This window comes from Eptesicus fuscus, chromosome 7 (genome assembly GCF_027574615.1).
Source record: "Eptesicus fuscus isolate TK198812 chromosome 7, DD_ASM_mEF_20220401, whole genome shotgun sequence".
Classification (NCBI taxonomy): domain Eukaryota; kingdom Metazoa; phylum Chordata; class Mammalia; order Chiroptera; family Vespertilionidae; genus Eptesicus; species Eptesicus fuscus.
The window spans coordinates 28,881,841-28,900,253 of record NC_072479.1 but is presented as its reverse complement, the minus strand read 5'-3'; the positions used below and the strand labels follow the sequence as shown (position 1 = coordinate 28,900,253).

The window sequence follows — 18,413 nt, the reverse complement described above, 5'->3', positions numbered from 1 at the left end:
TCTTTTCACTTGTGTATTTCTCCCAATGTTTATATGCTTTAAACATTGCTTATGATTCCTTTTTTTACATCAAAACTCTTAATCCAATGGAAATTTATGTTATAAAATGAAGATCTAATTTGGAATTTTCTTGAACATACTTAGCTAATGTTCCTAGTATCACTTGTTGAATAATACAACTTTTCTCTATTGACTTATTATATCCTTTTATACATTTAGTGTTTTACATATGATCTATCCAAGATTATCTAATATTTTCCATTACTCTGTTAATTTTTACCATATTACAGTTTTATATTTTTCAATTTCAAATGAGTCCAATTTTATGTTTTGCAATTTCAAAATCTTCTCAACTAAGTTTTTTTTAAAAACCACAAAACTCACTCGCCAAGTTTCAAAAAATAACTATATTTTAAGTTTTAATTAGGATTTCAATAACCTACATATAATATTTGAGAAAATTTAATATTTTTACTTTATTATGTCTTTTTAGCCACAGCTAATTTAAATGAAACAAAATATCCTGATATTATTCATGTGATTATGAAATTCAACAGAATCATAGATATAATTCATAACACCTGAAAATGAAAAGCAATTTTTCACCATATATATTTGTTTGAAATATGCCCTTTTTTTGCAGTTTTTTTTTTATTAAAACATTTTAATGTTTGCAGGTGTTCCCCTTCCCCCTTTCCCCCTCCCCCGTTTCCTGCTCCCTTGGGCGTCACCACAGTATTGTCAGTGTCCATAGGGTATACATGTTCTTCAACTAAAGTCTTCACCTTCTTTATCCGGTCACCCTCCCCCGCGCCCCTTGGACACCATCCAGTCTGTCCCACGTATCCAAGCTTCTGGTTCCAATTTGTACATCAGTTTATTTTATTCATTAGATTCCACATATTAGTAAGATAATATGGTATTTGTCTTTCTCTGACTGGATTATATTGCTTATAAAATACTCTCCAGGTCCATCCATTCTGTCACAAAGGGTAAAAGTTCCTCCTTTATTAGAGCAACATAGTATTTCATTGTGTAAATATACCACAGATTTTTATCCACTCATCTACTGATGGGCACTTGGGCTGTTTCCAAATCTTGGCTATTGTAAATAATGCTGCTATAAACAGGGATGCGTATATCCTTTCTGTTTGGTGTTTTGGGATTCTTAGGATATATTCCCAGAAATGGGATCACTGGGTCAAAAAGCAGTACCATTTTTAACTTTTTGAGGAAACGCCATACTGTTCTCCATAGTGGCTGCACCAGTCTGCATTCCCACCAGCAGTGCATGAGGGTTCCCTTTTCTCCACATCCTCACCAGTGCTTGTTATTTGTTGATTTATTGATAGTAGCCATTCTGACAGGTGTGAGGTGAATTATGCTCTTTATAGCCTTTTACCTCATCTATGCATTTTCTCACATTTTTGATGTGAAATGAAGGAGGGGATATTTGATACATAGTTTTAATGAAAAATTTTATACTTTCTTTCATTATTGAAATTTTCAGGACTTAGTTGAATTACCAGAGTCAGTTCTTCACTGTATTAACATCATAAAGAATAAGAGTAAAACTGCTGAAGAGCTCATTCTTCAGGACTTAGAAGATACTGATGTTTTAAGTAAGTACAGTTTTTATCTGCTTGACAGATAAATTTTTTTGTGAGAATAATTAACCTAAAATGTAGAAAATTAAACTGCTTAAAGTATGTATCTCTTATTTTATTCATATATTTAATCTCTAGTATAATACCTATAGTATATTGGACTGTTCAATTTAGTTCATTTGTTTTTCTTACTAACCTTCCTATATCTCCAATAAATACTAATCACGAATATTTGTTTAACCAGCCTTAATTAAAACCAGGCATTCTATTACTTTACATTAAAGAAAACTAATCATGGGACTATTTTAAAAGTATCCTATCTAATAAAGAGGGAATATGCTAATTGACCCTCGCAGTGTCACAAAGATGGCGGCGCCCACAGCCAATAAAGAGGGAATATGCTAATTGACTGCCATACCCTCAAAGATGGTGGAGCCCAGTCCTCTCAGCCCTGCCAGGGTGGCAGGCATGTGGCAAGGCCAGGCCCACCCCGAGGCCCGGCCTCTCCATGCACCTGCCTCCAGAGACCCCCAGTCCCCTCAGCCCATAGCCACCCAGGGCTGGCCTGAGGCGCAGGCAAGCCTTGGATGTTGGCTGTCCAGCTGCCCAGGGCCTACCCGAGGTGCAGGCAAGCTTCAGATGGCAGCTGCCCAGCCTCCCAGTGCCGCCCAAGGCTCAGGTAACTATGGCTGTCCAAGGCTCAGGTAACCAGGACCAGCCGAGGCTTGCGCTGCAGGCAGTGGCAGCAGCAGAGGTATGATGGGGGCATCACCTTACCCTGATTGCTGGGTTGCCTCCCACCCCTGAGGGCTCCCGGACTGTGAGAGGAAGAAGGCCAGGCTGAGGGACCCCCTCCAGTGCATGATTTTTCATGCACTGGGCCTCTAGTCCTATCTAATAAAAGAGTAATATGTAAATTGACAATCACTCCAAGACACAAGATGGCTGCCCCCATGTGGCCAAAGATGGCTGCCCCCATGTGGACACAAGATGGCCTGCATGGGAGGGCAGTTGTGGGAAGTTAGGGGTGACCAGGCCAGCGGAGAAGGGCAGTTGGCGGAGACCAGGCCAACAAGGGAGGGCAGTTGCGGGTACCCAGGCCTGCAGGGGAGGGCAGTTGGGGGGGACCAGGCCTTCAAGGGAGGGCAGTTGTGGGCAATCAGGCAAGCAGGGAGGGCAGTTAGGGGTGACTGGGCTGGCAGAGGAGGGCAGTTGGGGGAGACCAGGTCAGCAGGGGAGGGGAGTTGCGGGGGGACCAGGACTGCAGGGGAGGGCAGTTGGGGGGGACCAGGTCTGCAGTGGAGGACAGTTGGGGGGACCCAGGCCTGCAGGGGAAGGCAGTTGGGGGGGACCAGGCCTACAGGGGAGGGCAGTTGTGGGCAATCAGGCAAACAGGGAAGGCAGTTAGGGGTGACCACGCCAGCAGAGGAGGGCAGTTGAGGGAGACCAGGTCAGCAGAGGAGAGCAGTTGGGGGGACCAGGCCTGCAGGGGAGGACAGTTGGGGGACCCAGGCCTGCTGGGGAGGGCAGCTGGGAGTGACCAGGACTGCAGAGGAGGGCAGTTGGGGGATACCAAGCTGGCAAGGGAGGGCAGTTAGGGGTGACCAGGCCAGCAGGGGAGGGCAGTTGGGGGTGACCCGGCCTGCAGGGGAGGGCAGTTGGGGGTGACTAGGCCTGCAGGGGAGGGCAGTTGGGGTGACCAGGCCTGCAGTGGAAGGCAGTTAGGGGCAACCAGGCTGGCAAGGGAGGGCAGTTAGGGGTGACCAGGCCAGCAGGGGAGGGCAGTTAGGCATCAATCAGGCTGGCAGGGGATTGGTTAGGGGGTGATCAAGCTGGCAGGCAGAAGTGGTTAGGGGCAATCAGGCAGGCATGCAGGTGAGTGGTTGGGAGCCAGCAGTCTTAGATTGTGAGAGGGATGTCCGACTGCTTTTAGGCCCGATCCTACCAGGATCGAGCCTAAACGGGCGGTTGGACATCCCTCAAGGGGTTCCAGATTAGAGAGGGTGCAGACTGGGCTGAGGGACACCATCCCGTGCACGAATTTCGTGAACCAGGCCTCTAGTCAGTTTATATATCTTTTTGGAGAAAAATATAATTTATATAAAAAGCCTAACAATGTTTATTTTCTTCAACTCATCAGATTTACTCCTGGGAATTATTCTAAGAATAATCCTACCTTATAATAGAGAAACATGCAAATTGACAGCACCTCTGCTATGCCCACAGCCAATCAGAGCGAACAAGATGGCGGTTAATTTGCATATCCAGGCGCTGAGTGGCCTGGGTCCAGGAAACATCCTCCAGACCCAGGCCACTCCTAGCCTGTAGGCCCGTGCTTAGGTCCTGAGCGGCAGGGGTCCCAGAATGCCCCCTGGCCACTCAGAGCCTATGGGTGTAGGCGCCAAGCAATGTGGCGGGCGGATGTTCCACCCCACCCCCAGCGGCTTGCAAAGGCTCCTACACAAAGTGGCGGTTTGGGGCCACGCCCCCTGCCAGGCGCCCAGGACCGGGGGCTGCCGCTGGCCTCTGGGGTGTGCCGAGACCCTGGCGGCCACTGCTGTGTGCTGCCGGGGGTCCCTGCAAGCTCCCAGCCTGAGCGCCTGGCTGGGGGCCTGACCGCAAACCGCTGCTTTGTGCAAGAGCTTTTGCAAGCGGTTTGGGGCCATGCCCCAACCAGTTGCCCAGGACCGGGGGCTGCCGCTGGCCTCTGGGGTGTGCCAAGACCCTGGCGGCCACCGCTGTGTGCTGCCCGGGGTCCCTGCAAGCCCCCAGCTTGAGCGCCTGGCTGGGGGCGTGGCCCCAAACCACTGCTTTGTGCAGGAGCCGTTGCAAGCGGTTTGGGGCCACGCCCCCTGCCAGGCGCCCAGGACCGAGGGCTGCCGCTGGCCTCTGGGGTGTGCCGAGACCCTGGCGGCCACTGCTGTGTGCTGCCCGTGGTCCCTGCAAGCCCCAAGCCTGAGGCCCATGGTCAAGGTTGGCTGCTGGCCTCCCCAAGCCGCTTGCAAAGGCTCCTGCACAAAGCAGCGGTTTGGGGCCACGCCCCCAGCCAGGGGCCCAGGACCAGGGGCTGCTGCTGGCCTCCTGGGTTTGCTGAGACCCTGGTGGCCACCGCTGCGTGCTGCCCAGGGTCCCTGCTAGCCTCGAGCCTGGGGCCCATGGTGGGGCTGGCTTCTGGCCTTGGGGCATTTGGAGACGGGGATGTTCCCACCCCGACCTAGAGGCTTTCCAAGCTCCAGCACCAAGTGGCAAATTGTGTCCATGCCCCAAGCCTAGTGCCCTCCACAGGGGGATGGCTGCTGGCCTCTGGGGTGTGCGGAGACCCCGGCAGTCACCACCAGGTGGCAGGGACACGCCCCTAGCCCAGTGGACACAACTCAGGGGCTGCATGAGCTGCAGAGGATACACCTTTTAAAAAAAAAAATTTATTGATTTTTTTTTTTTTTTTAACAGAGAAGAGGGGAGAGGGATAGACAGTCAGAAATATCAATGAGAGAGAAACATCCATTAGCTGCCTCCTGCACACTCCCCACTGGGGATATGCCTCCAACCAAGGTACATGCCCTTAACAGGAATCAAACCTGGGACCCTTCAGTCTGCAGGCCCACGGTCTATCCACTGAGCCAAACCATTTTGAGAGTAAATACCTTTTCTGACAACTCATTGGCTAAGCTTCCTGTAGGCCACCAATTGTAGTGTTCTTGGTAATTTGGGTTATAAGAATCCAAGAAGGTAATCTAGGGTTTTTCCACCACAATCTTGAAGGAAAAAATGAAGGTCCCTTGAGGGGTCCCAGATTGGAGAGACTGCAGGCTGGGCTGAGGGACAACACCCCCCGCTACCTCCCCTCCCTGCCGTGCACGAATTTCGTGCACCGGGCCTCTAGTCTTATCTAATAACAGAGTAATATGCAAATTGACCGTCACTCCAACACACAGGATGGCTGCCCCCATGTGGTCAAAGATGGCTGCCCCCATGTGGACACAAGATGGCCACCACAAGGTGGCCAGCAGGGGAGGGCAGTTGGGAGGGACCTGGCCTGCAAGGGATGGCAGTTGGGGGTGATCAAGCCTGCAGGGGAGGGCAGTTAGGGGTGACCAGGCTGGCAGGGGAGCAGTTATGCATCAATCAGGCTGGCAGGGGAGTGGTTAGGGGGTGATCAGGCTGGCAGGCAGAAGTGGTTAGGGGCAATCAGGAAGGCAAGCAGGCGAGCAGTTGGGAGCCAGCAGTCCTGGATTGTGAGAGGGATATCTGACTGCCCATGGTAGGATTGGGCCTAAATGGGCAGTCGGACATTCCTCGAGGGGTCCCAGATTGGAGAGGGTGCAGGCTGGGCTGAGGGACACACCCCCTGTGCACGAATTTCGTGCACTGGGCCCCTAGTTAAATAATAAAAGATTTAATTAGAATTAATCATGGCTTTATTTATAATTACAAATTGCAACCATCTAAATGTTCAACAGGAGGTTGGTGTGTTCAATAATACACCCATTAAAAAAGGTATTAGACAGATATTTAATGACATAAATATTTATGATATATTATTTAAATTGTTATAAAATTTAATGTAATTTATGCAAATAATAGCATAAGTCACAATGTGGATATTCACAGATACTCATCAACAGATATTACTGTGTGAAAATATCTGTTCTATCCACTGAGAATACAGCAGAGAACAGAATAGGCAAAGCTTCTACTCTACTGTTCTAATGTTCCAGTGTAGACAGACAGATAATAAACAAATAAATAAATATGTAATGTTCCAGTACAGATAAATGCTATGAAAGAAAAACAAATTCAAAATAAAGCGATAGAGTTTGGAGGTTGCTATTTTAGATAGGGTAGTTATGGAAGGCCCCTCTGGGGAGGTGCTATTTAAGCAATGACTGAGAAGGTAAGCCACATGAATGTGTTAATGAATGAGAAGATGAACCATGAGGATATCTAGAGAGCTGATGTTCCAGAAAGAAGGAATTGTAAATGCCAAGACACACTGAGTGGGCTTAATATATTTGAAGAACAGTAAGCCTTTGTGACTATGTCTAAGAATACTAGGGTCAAATCATATAGGGCTCTTATAAATCATGGTGGACTATTACAATAGTTAGAGATGAGAGTAATCCTATATAATAAAAGTATAATATGCAAATCGACCGAACAGCAGAACGACCAGTAGGCAGGGGCATGCATGTGGCACCAGGCCAGCCAAAACATGTGCCAGCAGGCAGAGGGAGGGAACGGTGATGGTGGAGGGGGCAGCAACCAGCGGTCACAGAGGGGCGATGGGGGGGGGGGCCGGCACCATCCCCTGATCAGCCTGTCCGGTCACCTCCCACAGATGTCAGTAGAACATCCCCTGAGGACTCCTGGACTATGAGAGGGCACAGGCCGGGCTGAGGAACCCCCCACCCCCACAGTGCACGAATTTTCATGCACTGGGCTTCTATTCCTATATAATAAAAGGCTAATATGCAAATCGACCAAACAGTGGAACAACCGATCTCTATGACATGCACTGATCACCAGGGGGAAGATGCTCACACAGGACCTGCCCCCTGGTGGTCAGTGTGCTCCACTCAGCCAGAAGCCAGACTCATGGCTGGCAAGCGCAGTGGCGGTGGCTCAAGCCCCTCCCGCCTCTGCTGCAGGCGGGCAGTAAGGAGTGATGGGTCCTGGACTACGAGAGCCCTGGACTGTGAGAGGGATGTCTGACTGCCGGCTTAGGGATTGGGCCTAAGCTGGCAGGCAGACATCCCCTGTGGGGTCCTAGACTGTGAGAAGGTGCCGGCCAGGCTGAGGGACAAACCCCTCCAGTGCACGAATGTTGTGCGCCGGGCCTCTAGTTTGAGTACAAATGATAAAAACAGTCATATTCTAGAAACCATATTTATGGTAGAAGAACCAAAAGGATCTATTGATGGATTGGTGTGAAAGAAAGAGAAAAAAATGGCTCCAAGATTTTTGTCCTGAGCATCTGTATGAATAGATATGTAAAGACTTGCTATATACTATAGATGCTTCAAATTTTGGCAGTGATTATTTATAGTTGAGTTTTGAGGGATTTTAATGGTATGATAATTTATTTTTACTAAGGTTTACACAATGAAAATAAAAGTATATTACCAATTATATAGCTTAATTGTGAAAAAAGCCAAAGGTAACAATTATAGAAAACTAGAGGCCTGTTGCACAAAGAGATTCGTGCAATAGGCCTTCCTTCCCTTGGCTTCCAGCACCGGTTTTCCTCCGGCACCTGGGACTCAGTCCTTCACTCTGGCCGGAGTCTGCCACCTTTGCTGCAGACTCCGGCTAGAGTCTGCCTTCTTTGTCTTTGCTGCAGGATCTGGCTAGAGTCTGCCATCTTCGTCTTTGCTGTAGACTCCGGCTGGAGTCTGCCATCTTTGTCTTCGCTGCAGACTCCGGCCAGAGTCTGCCATCTTCGTCTTCACTGCAGACTCCGGAGTCTGCAGTCTTCGTCTTCACTGCGGCCGGTTGCTCCTGTAGATCCCTTCGCCTCCCCGCCCTCCCTCTCATAGCAGGCATCCTGCCCCACCCGGCCACTCCGTGCTTGGAGCAGCTGGGCAGCTGCCATCTTTCTCCTTCTAATTTGTATATTCCCTCCTGATTGGCTGGTGGGCATAGCGGAGTGATGGTTAATTTGCATGTTTCTCTTTTATTAGTGTAGACTAGTTATATGAAAGTTTATATAACTACAATTATGGCAGTGGTTTAGAACATTATGAGAGGATCTCCTATACAGCTCTAGTCAATAGATTTAATAGTTTCAATGAATAGAATAATTTTCCAAGAAAATTAAAATTATCAAAATTTATTGATAAAAAATAGAAATATTATTACATCAATAATCTGGCAAGATGGTGGAAATGGATTTCTTTTCAAATGTCTTTAGAAACTAGAAATAATTTTGCAATAGAATTATTACAAACCATCCAGGAGCAAAAATTTATAGGCTATATACTAATTTAGTTATAAAAAGGTACATATTTAAAAAATACAATTGTATAGTTGTAACACATGCAATAGAAGCCAGAGTCTAACTCAATTTATGAAGATAGATGTATTGATTAGGGCTCCCAGTTGTAGACATCAGAAGCCATTGAGGGTATTTGTTTGTGTGTTTGTTTTTATGGGTAGAGTAAATGTTCTGGTTATTACTGCAAAACAAACTTGGTCATTTAAAATAACAATTTGTTATTATCTTTTATGATTCTGTCGGTTGTCTGGGGTTAGCCAAGCAGTTCTTGCTTGGGTATCTTATGCATTTGGCGTCAGATGTTGAGTAAGGCTGCAGTCACCTGAAATCTTTTCTGGATTTTAATTCCAAGATGGCTCACTCAAATGCCTGGCAGTTGATCCTGATTATTGGCTGGGCGTTCACTTGGTGCTGTCAGCAGGAGGCACCTGCATGTGTTTTGTCCCCATGGCCTGCATGGCACCTGCATGGTGGGAAGTACCATATCATGAACAAAATACCAGGAGACTAAGGTGGGACCTTGTAGGGTTTCTGTATGACCTATTCTCAGATCATGCAGCATCATTCCTACCAGTCCTGATGGTTACACAGGGTTAGTCTAGCTTCTGTGCAAGAGGATCTATGCAGGGTGTGCATACCAGGAAATGTGGGAGAAGAATCTTTGGAGATTTGTTACAACAATAAGTAACAGATTGTTAGTAGAACTTAAGAAACAGACTGTAGACTGAATATCCAATGTGTACAAAATACACACACACACACACACACACACACACACACACACACACACACACACACATACATTGCAGAACCTGTCTGCTGCAGGAACTTGCTATCTGATATAATTAAGAAAGTCAGAGACATTTGTTATCTACTGTGCACTCCTGTCTCCAAACCAAAGCTCCTTCTATCTATCATGGTTGGGTCAAAAAAATGTTAAAATATAGCTCTCTGCCTCTCTTCACACATAATATTTTTATAAAAATAAATAATTACACAAATATATCAATTGATAGAATGTAAGTCACCCTTAGAAACCTAGCTTAAAGGGGATCTGGAGAATGTTATTTTTTGCTCTACAGTCCCTCACACAGGAAAACATGCCAGAAAGATTGTGCATAGTTGTTGAAGACGAAAATCTGTATCTGACAAAATAGTTGTGAATGGAAAGTTAACCAGCAGAATGATTAACTTAAAAAATAGTTTACTGTCAAGAAACATTACCATGATCTAACACATTAAATGAATAAGGAAAAGAAACATAACTACATCTACACAGATAATACAAAGACTTAATAAAATAAAACAAAAACTCATAAACTCAAGAAAGTTTACTTCATTCACGTGTTAGTAATTATAATCTTTCAAACTAATACTTTTATTAAAGTGGTTTCAAAATCTTGTGTAAAATTATATTGCTAGTTGTAGCAGGTAGAGTTAAACTTTTGTTGACTTCTAATCAAGATGTCATTACAATATCAAACAAAATATTATTGTGTGTATGTGGAGAATAAACTTTAGTCTAGAATATAAAAGAGGATACCAAATTAGTGATATAAAAATTTGTTACATTTTAGAGTAAAAATTACAGATTTCCTCTGTTCTTTATTCTTTGTTGTTTTTCTGTTGTTTTGAGTTACTGATCAATAATATGCTATGATAGAATTTGAGATTAAAGGATGTTGGAAGGTTTGAAATTTTAATATGTTGTTCCTTACTCTAATATTTAAAGTTATAATATTTTTTCTTTCTCTAGGCTACACTTATGGAGCAGTTTCTAATAATCATATGCGCTTAAGGGTAGAATTATCACCTGAATATAAAGAAAACTCAGATCAATTAATGAAGGTATATGTTCAACATTTAACTAAAATTACTCATTATTACCTTCCCTCTTACGCCAGATGATATTCACTGGTTTAAAGTTCACTGATTTAAAAATTAAATAGTTTTTAAGCAAATCATTTTTAGTTTTATATTTTCCTTGGCATATAAAATAAAACCACTCAAATTTAAATATTTAAAAATATAAGAAATAGAAATTTGAAAAAAAAAAATGAAACATCACTACTTGGGAATTTTATCTGTATGTAGATAAAAGAGTAGAATGATATTGCATTCCCCCCCCTCCCAAAACTCTGACCCCAAAAAATGAATATGCTCTAGTGTTTATTGCCTTGCTTAGGAATGTAATGTGTTCCAGCAGAGATTTTAAATACTGTATAGAAACTTTCAACTTAGAACATCTTATGTTAGGTTTTCTTTAAAGATATAATTGAATACTCCTAATATATAAGAGTAAAGGAGAGTTAGTATGTTGGGTTAAAACTCCCACAAATCTATTCTACAGTTTCAATATCTTGGATTCATTTTTTTAAACTCTCATTTTATCTAACTCTATTCTCCATAAGATGTTTAAAATAATATGGAAATTGTATGTATTTTCTTACTTGCTGTTTTGATAACACTAAAACTTGAAATATTAACTTAGAATTATCATACTGGTATTTCATTGGAATAGATAATCTTTTTATTTCTATCTGGAGTCTGATTGAATCTAATTATAGAAAAGTATTCATCAGAATTATGTCTTATGTATAATTCATATTAAAGTAGGTAATTTTCCTGGTTTTTAAACATATTGAATAGATCAGAAATTTGTATATGTGAAAAACCACTACAGGTAAGAAAGATAGAAATGTATTAGGAGGTAAACAAATATTAGTAAAAATATTTTAAAATGATTATCAAGCAGTTTAGGAAATTGCTGTGGATTAATATTATAGAGTGACTAGAGTTCTAAAAATCATAAAGTTAAAATACAGTCAGCTTGCATGGGAAAAACATTATTATTCACCATGAAGATAATAGTTATAAATGTGCTTTAGAATTGTATTTGAGAAGGGTTTGAAGTAAGTAAAGTTATAGCTATAAATCAACAAACAACAAATGCTGGTGAGGATGAGGAGAAAAGGGAACCCTGGTTCCCTGCAAGTGGGAATGCAGACTGGTGCAGCCACTGTGGAAAACAGTGAGGATTTTCCTCAAAAAATTAAAAATGGAACTCTCATTTGATCCAGTGATCCCACTTCTAGGAATATATTCTAAGAATCCCAAAACACCAATCAGAAAGAATATATGCACCCTTATGTTCAAAGCAGCATAATTTGCAAGAGATAAGACCTGGAAACAGCCCAAGTGCCCATCAGGAGATGAATGGATAAAAAGGCTGTGGTACAATTACACCACTGAACACTGTGCAGCAGTAAAAAAGAAGGATCTCTTACCCTTTGAGGCAACATGGAGGGACCTGGAGAGTATTATACTAAAGCGAAATAAGTGAGTCAGAGAAAGACAAGTATCACATAATCTCACTTATTTGTAGAATCAAATGAAGAAAATAAACTGATGAATAAAACAGATCCAGAGACATTGAAACATGCAACAGACTGACATATTTCAGAAGGGCGGGGGGAGGGAGATGGGAAGAGATTAAACAAAGAACTTATATGTATACATGCATAGCCGATGGGCAAAAAATACTGTGGGGACAGTCTGGGGAGAGGGCGGGAGTGGGATGGAGGGGATCAGTGGGCAGGGCAGGGGAGGGAAAGGGGATATTTGTAATACTTTCAAAAAATAAAGTTTTAAAAAAAGGTGTAGCTATGTGTATAGACATAATTTCTATATTATTATACTGATAGCTTGATGCTCTATTTTGGTTCTTTTTAATCACTGGTATTCTTTTAACCTCTTAGATATTATCTGAAATAGAAAAAGAAGAATTTCTGAGAAGTAAAACCCACTGTGACCGTCCTAATTCTGTTCCAGAGCCTGGTCCTTATGAAGATGTGGATGAACATATTTTGCTAGGTTGACAAAACTCAGTAATATTTTTGATAATTTTTATCTGATTATAGTTATCTTAGGAAATGTAGTTTTTTCTTTTGACAATTAGGAAAATACAATCATATATAATACTTTCACCATGCTTATTTAATTACATACTCTCATAGTTTCGTTTATGCTTCCTAAAGTACCTTGATTGAAATATATTTATAATTTTTCTACATATATAGCTTGCAATAAACATACCCAGCCTTGAATTTCTTAATAATACAATAACTACCCAGAAGCACACACACACACACACACACACACACTATAATTTTAGATTAAGTTTTGTTGAGTAGTTTAAAGCAAGTTATGTGTTTTCTTTGTTGACCGCAGTGGAATTTCCATGTATATTTAAGACTATATTTTTTTACTAGAGGTCCAGAGTATGAAATTCGTGCACTCAGGGGATTCCCTCAACTGGGCATGCACCCTCTTGCAGTCTGGGAGCCCTGGGGGATGTCTGACTGATGACTTAGGCCCGCCCCCAGGGGGAGCGGACCTAAGCTGGTAGTTGGACATCCTTAGTGCTGCTATGGAGGCAGGAGAAGATTCTGCTACCACCACTGCACTCACCAGCCGTGAGCCCGGCTTTTGGCTGAGCGGCGCTCCCCTTGTGGGAGCGCACTGACCACCAGGGGTCAGCTCCTGCATAGAGACCAGTCATTCTGCCGTTCGGTCAATTTGCATATTAGCCTTTTATTATATAGGATTTTTATTTTATCACTTTTTCTTTCGTAATATGTTGAAATTATTTCTTCTTTTCAAAATTACTTTTGTACTTCACAATGGATCACTATCGACAGTTTTGATCTTAAAATAATATTATTTCTCTTTATGACTGCAGATGATGGTGAAATAAATTTTGGATACTGTGAAGTAGAAGAAAGATGTAGGCAATCTTTTGAGGCTTGGCAAGATAAACAGAAAGAACTAGAAGACCAAGAGAAAGAAACTCTCAAAGCTCAGAGGGATAGAGAAGAAAAGCAGTTTCAAGAAGAAGAAGAAAAGAGACATTGCTGGTTGAAACAGTTTGAAGTTGAAAAGAAGAAATTAGAGAATATTCAAAAGGTTTTTGTTTTTCATATTTCTTTTTGAAATTAGCAGCTACTTATGAAGAGTATATCTGTTTTGGAGTATAGTGTGGATTGACTTTTAATTACTCCTGATAATAGAGGCAATTAACTGGTTCATAATATTTAATATGGTTTCCTTAATTAGTTTTTATTGAAATTTATTGGAATTTCAGATACTGCTTTGGATCATGGGAGCCACTAAGGTCTTTGAAGTTTCAAAGATAGTCCTAGAAAGGATGACATTTATAGCACAAACTGTTGCTTTTTTATACCCTTCTAATTATAGGAAAATATAAAAGAATTTTGTTGATCATACAGTGCCCTTGCTATGTGGTCTGATATATAGCAATTAAGTAAAACATATTTGGTTGAAGAGGTTCAACCAAGTAAATGATGCTTTGTACTTCATCTCTATAATTGAACTAATTCCTTGGACTAGACATTTTTTGTATGGAAGACTTTTGTGTTGTAATTATTTCAGTTTTCTCTAACCCCACATCAGGAGGTCTACACCCTGAGGTCACTGTAGTGGCATATTAAGAAACTGGTGGATTTTTAGGACCCTGATTGTGGGCTATCATGATCCTTAGAATCTCTCGATATCAGGCTGGACAGACTTCTCTGCCTAACATCACTAAAGTTGATTTACATGTTACATAGAAATTGCTAGATTTGAATGTTTCAAATAGAGAAATTACCATGTGGTCGTCTAGGCAGTTCAGGGTATGCTAGCCTTCCATGTTGAGTGCACTACATTTCCTGCTTATTCTATCTAATAAAGAGTTAATATGTTAATTTACCATCACTCCATCACAAAGATGGCTGCATCCACAGCTGAGGCCAAGTTCCCATAAGGAGCCTTAACGAGGGGACCTGAGGCTACACCCTCCCCCGCTCCCATGGGGCTTGACAGGAGACCTCAGGCTGTGTCCCCCACCCGGCAGGGCTTGACAGGGGACCTCAAGGTGTGCTTCCCATCCTGGTGCTGGGCCAGGGGACCTCAGGCTGCTCCCCCACCCCAGCGCCAGGCCAGGGGACCTGAGGCCCCCCCCCCCCCGCCCGGCAGGGCTTGACAGGGGACCTCAAGGTGTGCTTCCCATCCTGGTGCTGGGCTAGGGGACCTCAGGCTGCCTCCCCCACCCCAGCGCCAGGCCAGGGGACCTCAGGCCATGCCCCCCACCAAGCGGGGCTTGACGGGGGACCTCAAGGTGCACCTCCAGTGCTGGGTTGGGGGAACTCAGGCCGCACCCCCCGCCCAGCGGGGCTTGACGAGGGACCTGAGGCTATGCCCCCTGCCCGGCAGGGCTTGAAAAGGGTGGGACTGGCTGGGTCTGGACCTAGCCCAATGGTGGGGGAGTCGGCTGGGTCTTGGTCTCACACAATTTTGAGGTGTATGTGGGTGGGCGGGACTTAACTCTGGGTCCTGTGGTGCGCCCCAGACTCTGACAGGAGGAAAGTTTTCATATACATTTTACTAATTTTCTTTCATCTCTGACACTTCTATTATAGAGAAAGGGCAAATAGCAATATTAAATTATTTCCTCTAATTAATCCCCCTTTAATGTGCACGAATTTTGTGCACTGGGTCACTAGTATAGAAAATAAATAAGTTAAAGTAATTGTAATATTGTAGAACCACTTTGGTCAGATTTTTTTTTTTCTAACAAACTAAATTTTTAGCTTTCCTTTAGTTATATTTTCTTTCCACAAATCAGATAAATATGATTATTCCTATCATAAAATTATGATTTTAAAAATGACATTAGTAGGTTTAGTGAATTCCTAAATATGTGCTTTGTTATACCTTGAGGCTTAAAATTTCCGGTGAGGCCATTCCATAATTTTATAATGATGGGTTTTAAATACGTGATTTACTTTCTTTTAGTAGTTTTTTTCTGTACTCCTTGTTAATGTCCTTTTCTCCTCAAAACTGCTATTGTAAACCTTTTTCCATGAGTTCCACCCAATTGCTCTCTCCTTATTATCAGCATATGATCACATAACATGTTTGCATTAATTACAAGCTTCTTCTTCTTCCTAATCGAATATCTATTTAGTATCAATCTCTGTACTCACCTTTTCTTTTGCCTTTGCTTCTGTATTAGTATCTCAGTAACAAGTGTTTTCTCTTCTACTGAAGGTTAGCTTTTTCTCCTCTGCTTTTTCATTTTCCAGTTTACCCCTGCTTTTTGTTATATTCAAAACACCCCTTTCAACTTCCTCCTTTCTTACTCTTTATAAACATGTTCAGTTTTCTCCATCCTAGAAACAAAACAAAGGGGAAACCATGAAATTGCCTTTGTTTATAATATCTCATTTTATCAAGCTCTTTAGCTCTACTGATCATAATTAGCTTCTTTAAATATATATATGTTTTTATTGATTTTTAGGAGAGAGGAAGGAAGAGGGAAGGAGGGAGGGAGAGAAACATCTGTGTGAGGGAGGAACATGGATGTGTTGACTCACACACACACCCCGAAATTGCAACCTGGGCATGTGTCCTGACTGGGAATTGAACATGGGATGACACTCAACCAACTGATCCACACAGGCTAGGCCACAGTCCAGCTTCTTAAAAGAGTGGTATTTTTGCTATATCCATTTCTTTGTCTTGTTCAGTTGTAAACTTGCTAGTTACTTACCACCATCCCACTGAGTGAGGCTGTTCTTGACAAAATTAACCAGTGACTCCTAAGTTACCATACTCACAAGCTCATTTTCAGTTTTTATTTTGGCCTCTATTATATTTTGTGCCAGTAAAAATTTGATTGTTGGCCATTTCTCTTTCCCTTGACTTCTGTGGGACCACACTGCCTTGATTCTCTTTCTTATATGTTTGGAATTTCCTCCTTGATATCCATTTTAAGCTTCTTTTTTCTTTCTTCTTGAATATGACACTACCAAGGCTTTCTCTCTCTCTCTTTTTTAATTCTTTATTATTTAAAGTATTACATATGTGCCCTTTCCCCCCCATTGTCCTCTCCCAGCCTGCCCCTGCGCCCCAGCCCCGGCCTTCCCCCCACCATTCCCTTGTCCTTCTTTTCTTATCAATCTCATTCATAGCCTTAGCTGTTTAGAACCAAATCTATATTTATAACAAAAAGTAAACTAATGACATAACTCTCCTACAGATACCTCACACCTAGAACTTAATGTATCTAAAACTGAGTGCATTGTCTTTCTTTCTGAATCATGTTCCTCCTATGGTATTCTTTATTTTGATGAACTGCACTATCATCATTGCCCAAGCTAGAAAGATGAGGACCATTTTTAACTCTTCCCTCTCTTTTATTATCCTCTTCTTTTAAAAAATAGTTGTATTATCTATCCTTTCATCCATATAGCTACTGCTACTCCATAGTTCAGGGTGTGCTAATGTCTAGCTTTGGATGTTTATTATGTTCTCTAATTGATCTCCCTACTTTTTATCTTCCACAGACTCATCCACCATAGTGCTGTCAGGAGGATTTTTTTTTGCATTCGTAAATCCCATCCAAAGTTCCCATAGCTCACATAAGACAATTTTCAAAGAAATTTCCCATTACCTTTATATCCAATGAGTTGGCCATTTGTGGCAATTTCATGTTCACATATGTTTGTATCTGTTCTTGCTCCTGCCACGCTATCCAGAGGCCCTCATTAATTCTCACATGGACTTTGCTAACATCTATCTTACTGATCATATTGGTGTCTCCTGGGTTTTCTGTCTCTAACTCTACCTAATGTGACATTATGATTTCCTAAACACAGAGCTTTTGTCATTTTTTCTAGTTCAAAAACATTTAATACATGCCTAAAGTGTCTGTCCAACCTCTTGAAAGCCTACTAATTTCAAATACAATCTTCTCCATGAAACCATTCACGATCCACCAATTATAACACCTATTCTTACCATAATTCTATATGATCTTCTCTTTCAATAAACTTATTCTGCTAAATTTGGAGTAATGTGTGAACTTGTGAGAATGTTCCCATATTAAAGGTCAATTTTTAGAGTAAAAGGAATTATACTTTGCTTATTTTTGTTTATTCTTCAGATCCTTAACAAAATATGTGCTAGTAAAATGTTATTAAAAGAAAACCACACCCTAGCCAGGTGACTCAGTTGGTTGGAGCATCATCCTACACATCAAAAATGTTGCAGGTTCAATTCCCAGTCAGGGCACATACCTAGGTTGAGGCCCACATGGTAGGCAACTGATCAATGTTTCTCTCTCATATCGATATTGCTCTTTTTCTTTCTACCCCTTAAAGAAATATTAGCCACTGAACTGATTTACTGTGTGAATTAAGTGGGATGGTGTGGAGAGAAAAACATTGTAATGCAAAGCCCATCTTATGAACATTATTTGTCACTTTGGTATTGTCCAACACTATTTCTAGCTGATGCTCTTTATTATGTGAATAAACATGCTCAAATAAATAAAACAACTTTCCCAGGTTACCAACATCTTTATGTGTTCAAAATGGGAGCCCTAGGTGTTATTTATATGACACTTTAGGTTGACATTAAAGTTGTTATCCTAGTACTAATAACTGAGCACCATTGAGTGAGTTGCTTTAACCATTATTTACAAATATATGTTCTGAGAATCATGTGTAATGCACATAATGTTTTCTGACATTTGAATCTAATATTTTAATATTAACATGTGTTCAGCAAGAACAGGCCAAGATGAATGATGAACTCCTTGAAGAAGAGAAAATGTGGAAAGAGAAATTTAAACAACATGAGGTATCTATTTGTTGTTTTTACTGAGTGCAACAGTCATTTTCATTTGAAATAAATTACTATGCCTGAAATGGACATTTTAAAATAATATTGCCTAGCTTGTGTAGGAT

At 41.9% G+C, this 18,413-nt stretch overlaps 1 protein-coding gene across 1 annotated transcript in view; it reads left to right on the top strand.

Annotated features, from left to right (window-relative positions):
- Positions 1–1,381: 1,381 nt before the first annotated feature.
- LRRIQ1 (leucine rich repeats and IQ motif containing 1) overlaps positions 1,382–18,413 on the top strand; it is a 248,577-nt gene continuing 231,545 nt past the window's right edge. Inside the window, exons 1-6 of the mRNA XM_054718435.1 lie at positions 1,382–1,432; positions 1,511–1,622; positions 10,358–10,449; positions 12,360–12,474; positions 13,343–13,566; positions 18,232–18,306. Of these exons, the coding sequence (XP_054574410.1) occupies positions 1,382–1,432; positions 1,511–1,622; positions 10,358–10,449; positions 12,360–12,474; positions 13,343–13,566; positions 18,232–18,306 (669 nt within the window). The remainder of the gene's footprint in view (positions 1,433–1,510; positions 1,623–10,357; positions 10,450–12,359; positions 12,475–13,342; positions 13,567–18,231; positions 18,307–18,413) is intronic.